General features: G+C 43.6%; 1 protein-coding gene across 2 annotated transcripts; it reads right to left on the bottom strand.

Annotated features, from left to right (window-relative positions):
- Nucleotides 1-798: 798 nt before the first annotated feature.
- Nucleotides 799-4,692, bottom strand: LOC119324583 (vacuolar-sorting receptor 7-like). Of its 2 annotated transcripts, XR_005157039.1 has the most exons (4): nucleotides 4,338-4,692; nucleotides 2,311-3,221; nucleotides 1,750-1,796; nucleotides 799-1,000 (listed from the first exon to the last, which is right to left on the bottom strand). XR_005157039.1 is itself a non-coding variant. In XM_037598361.1 (3 exons), the coding sequence occupies exons 1-2, from the start codon at nucleotides 4,582-4,584 to the stop codon at nucleotides 3,148-3,150; spliced, it is 321 nt and encodes a 106-aa protein (XP_037454258.1). In that variant the 5' UTR covers nucleotides 4,585-4,692; the 3' UTR covers nucleotides 799-1,000; nucleotides 1,750-3,147. The 2 variants fall into 2 exon arrangements, 1 of the variants encoding a protein (XP_037454258.1); XM_037598361.1 differs by having other exon boundaries at nucleotides 1,750-3,221.
- Nucleotides 4,693-4,896: the final 204 nt, after the last annotated feature.

Genomic DNA, 4,896 nt, shown 5'->3' with positions numbered 1-4,896 from the left:
CGATCGATCGATAGAAATCTAGAACAAAATGACGAGGGCGGTGCTTTCCCGCTTGTTAGGCGGGCTAGTTTGAGTGATATGACATGCTACAGTGCCGTCTACTTGCTCCATTTTTATGTAAGCAAGAGTTTACACTCTTACGTGGGGGGAGTGTGAAACACCGCAGATCTGATTTTGTTCGAGGGATAACTGTTCCCTGCCAAATAATGGAGCACTATTAGCAATTATAGCATGATAGTTAGGGCATCTCCAGCGCTGGCCCATAAATTTACACCGGCATCTGTCCGAGGACACTGATGGATGCCATCCGATGCTGCATCACTACTAGGGAAAAGCCTAGCAGCAGCGCGGGTTTTAGGCCTATCAGCAGCGCGGGTACCCGCGCTACCAATAAGGCGCTACAGCTAATAGTTAGTAATAGCGTGGGTTGAACCCGCGCTACTACTAACAAAGTTAGTAGTAGCGTGTGCCACCCACGCTACTGCTATTTAGTACCCGCGCCACTACTAACAAAATAGTAACAGCGTGTCCATACTACCAACGCTACTAGTATCCTAAATACTAGTAGCGCGCAGTCATTTCCCACGCCACTACTAACTAATTTATAATTAAAAAAATAAAATCAACCAATTCCATTTTATGCATACAGTTCCCAGTAAACACAACAATAGTGAGCACTGCTGGGCTCCTATTTCATGGTTAACCAGAAACCGAAGGAAATAAATCAGCCAAAAAACCTCATTATGCATTGCAACTCACAAATGACCACTTCAAAGAACATGGAAGTATCTATGTCATTAACAATTGCAAACATAAGTTTCTTTTTACTACAGTTGTTGTATGTACTATCACACAGTTCCTCATTCTGTTCTCACTCAATAATAAGAAAAATGAAAATAAAAGATAGAGATAATCTGCCGCAATTGCACTTCGGTGTCATGGATTCAATCTGCCGCTTCAACATCTCATTATCCGGCAGCACTCTGTCGCTATCTTCTACCTATGAATAAAAACAGACCTTGTCAGAGAAGCAAATGTGAAACCTTATTACAACATGTATGCTAAGTCGCTAACCCATAGAGACAGCTAGAACAAATGTGGAAACTTTCCATGTTGCCGAGTAAGTATATTAACTAGACAAAGTTAGATGACAGTGAAGCTTAAAGCTGCAGTAAGAAATATTAGATATACACATTTTGAAAATCAACCTCAAAAGTGGATACTCTAGTAGACCTGCAAGAGCAGATATGGTAGTAACCAAAATCCTATAAAGATTCGAGGTTAAAGATTATAAATCCAATTTTCCATTAGCATAAAAAAATTAGTTCCATGAAGAAGTTTGTCAAGAGATATTTTCTAGTGTTTCTAAGACAGTGACTGAAACATAATGAAAGAAAACACGTTTCTGCATTTTAATTAGGGGGAGCTTTAGTTCTAAAATACAGGAATTGTGACTGAATGATCATATATACTATTAAAAAAACAGACCAAAATCCCCGCAGAACAAAACAGACCAAAAAAAATTAACTTCCTACTTACAGTGGCAAGAAAATCTTATATGCATGTCTTATACTCCCTCCGTTCCCAAATACTTGTCTTTCTAGGCATTTCAAATGGACTCAACATACGGATGTATGTAGACATGTTTTAGAGTGTAGATTCACTCATTTTGCGCCGTATGTAGTCACTTGTTGAAATGCCTAGAAAGACAAGTATTTAGGAACGGAGGGAGTAATAAATAATGCTAACCATGAAGTCTTCTTCCATATAACAAAGGAGTGACGAAACCAAAAAACCTGTAATTCAAGTACGACATGCAGTTAGTTAATTATTTGCATGTCAACAGTTCTAACGTCTAGCTACAGATCTTCAAAGTAAAGATTGTGAACTCTATTAGACATGATTATATCAATTAGACCAAATAGAAAATAATTCAATATGCTGTATATCCATTAAACGAAGTCCAATCTATCTTCTGATTATTAGTGTTTCAGTTAGGTGATTAGTCCTTCTACGGCCGCCGGTTAATAGGCGAGCCATGACTTTTTACAGTAAAAAATGCAAAGGAAATAACAAGTTAGTATTTTTCCAAATCTAATTATACGGCCACGTTGATCATACCTTACTAATTCTGGTTGGACACTAGTAACACAAGAAAAACTCCCATGCTTTATCGGTGCACATTCACCATTTGATAGTGTGATCATTTGAGATCACTAAATTATCTTCTATACGACGTAGGCCAGTAACATTTACATCAGCTTGAAACAGAGACACCAAAAAAGGAGGAAGTATCAAGCACACATTTACCTTGTCAGAAATCAGATACTCGGCATGCAAGCAATCTGAACATTTTCCTTATCAATGCCAAGTTCATGCCCACCAAACTGGTTGCATGGGAAAGCAAAGATCTCAAAACCTGTAGTCCCATAAAATTTTACAAATGCAAAGATCTCAAACTACAATTTTGAACTGTACTGATTTAAATACCCCCATTGCAATGTGCCAAGATGGTAATGCAAAATGCTACTGATGGATACCAAGATAACATATATTCAGAATGTATCACACAATACAGAAAGACAAGTTTGCTATCATAATCGAAAACAGACAAGTTTGCTTCAGTACAAAATGCCTAATACCTGAAAAGCAAATAGGCAAGAATAATGGATAGTTCACTGGACACCTTGATGAATCCTACGAATGAACAAGCAAAAGCTTCAGGCCAACACTCATTTTATTCATTTAATCAGAGGACTATAGTTCAACTGATGCTCTTCACGTATGAGAAATATGTGCTAACATATTCACCATTTCAATATGTAGGTTAATAGCAATTCAGAACTGTACTGGTTTAAATATTCCCATTGCAATGTGCCAAGATGGTCATGCAAAATGCCACTGATGGATACCAACATACCATATATGCCAGCCATACCTCTGTACTGGATGTCGTTGATGACAAGCGTGGGCAGGATGGTGACGTCCCCCCTTGACCCGCGCCCGATCTGGTCCTCCTGCTCCTTGGACAGCACGGCGTTGTTGGCATCGGCGTCGGGGTCGACCATGCACGCCAGCACCTTCTCCAGCGGCAGCCCCAGCGACGCCACCACCTCCTCCGCGCAGTGTTGCTGTACTTCTTCTCCTTCATGGAGCACCGTGATCAGCACCGCCGCCGCCCCCGCCTGCTGCGCGTTCCACGACTTGAGCGTGAAGTAGCACTATGTTGGGACAGTACAAACGCCAGTCAAGTGTTGTTAATTTACAGCCAGAGTTCTGTACCAGAATTCATTTTTTTATTTATTACTACACAAAATGAAAGTTTGGAATTCTTCCTTTCTTTGCTTGGAAATCAATCAAGGAAGCATGATGAAACAGATAGTTGATCTGATGCTTGAAGGAGGTTAGAAAATGTGGAATTATTTCTTTCTTTGCTTGGAAATTAATCAAGGAAGGATGAAACAGATTGTTGGTCTGTCTGATGCTGTCTTTGGCTTGAAGGAATTGCTCGCGGCACCAACCGATTGGAGTTGGTTGTGGAGGTATTGTGATCAGGTGCGTTGTGATGGTTGGATCAAATGAAATGGGCACCAACAAATGCAATGACTGTTTTTTATACTGCATCCATGTCTGAATCTACTCTTCTTGCTGTCTGGGTTCAGAGTTGGCAGGTTAGGCAGATATCTGAAACTGTTGACGCAGACCAAAGGGGAACAAACTGAAGATAATCTATCAGGAAAATATTAGTTTGGTGCGTTATACTCCGGAGGGAGTACTAAATTCCATTTGAATTTGGCGCGTTCCCACAGGTTGCATTTGAATTTGGTGTTTTCTAAAATAAATTTCACTAGTATTCAATTTTTTGACTAGTTATGCATGATATACTGGACCAAGAAAAGTCGCCTAATTCTACCTTTTAGTACAAAATATCTAACTAAATGGAACATGGCAAAATTGATCTCCACTTGTAAAGTCCCTTCCCCCTCCGCAGATTAAGAAGCTTCTGAAAATCTCTCATATCTGAGTTGGAGATATATCTACATCAACAGGATTAAAGTAATACTACTAGCACTAAATTAATTAGCATGTGTATGTAATAGGCCAATATATTAGTAGTACTAACTCCCATCAGTAGCTTCCTTCCCAGTTAACACATCACCGATGGAAAAACTAAATTCGGTGGCACCGTAAATCATCGGACAATTCAGGCTCGCACAGTCGCGCATCAGCAATGTCTTCCCCGTGAGAATTAGCCGAAGCCAGGAATCGATCAATCAATCAATCAAATCAGCAGGGTTAATGGCTGAAGGTAATTGGTGAGCGTGTTGCGTGTGTACCTCCTCGGTCGAGCAGGAGGACGACGGGGCGGCCGGACTTGGACTTGAACCTGGCCGGGAACTCGGCGTATCCGGTGGCCTTCTTGTCTGGTTGGAGCACGGCGCCCGTGAGCGTGCCGCCGTAGTCGGGCACCCCGAAGTTGCCGATGGCGGCGTCGTGGTGGCCCCGGAAGTGCTCCGGCGCCAGCACCCTCACGCTGCTCTTCTCCACCACGAACCGCCCCCGCCCCCGCGCTGGCGCCACCATCGCCGTGCACCTCGTACCCCTTGGAGAGGACCAGCTCCGTCAGGTAGCTCCGTCTTGCCCTGTGATGCCCGTAGCGGAGGAGGAGCTGGCGCTGCGGCGTGCGGGCACGTGCGCGGCGGAGGGGGGCGGGGGTGGGCAGCGGCGCGAGACGGGGAGCGGCGGCCGCGCGGCCGCCGGCGTGGCGCACGCAGCGGGGGGCATGGGGCGGACGGGCGGAGGAGAGGAGGTGGATGGGAGGCCGGCGGCGAGTGGGTTGGGAGAGGAGAGGAGGTTGGGGATCGGGCTGCGTGGTGTTTTTTTTTAGACAGACGG

This window comes from Triticum dicoccoides, chromosome 6B (genome assembly GCF_002162155.2).
Source record: "Triticum dicoccoides isolate Atlit2015 ecotype Zavitan chromosome 6B, WEW_v2.0, whole genome shotgun sequence".
Lineage (NCBI taxonomy): Eukaryota > Viridiplantae > Streptophyta > Magnoliopsida > Poales > Poaceae > Triticum > Triticum dicoccoides.
Note: the sequence above shows the minus strand (reverse complement) of the source record. Positions and strands in the feature narration are given on the sequence as shown.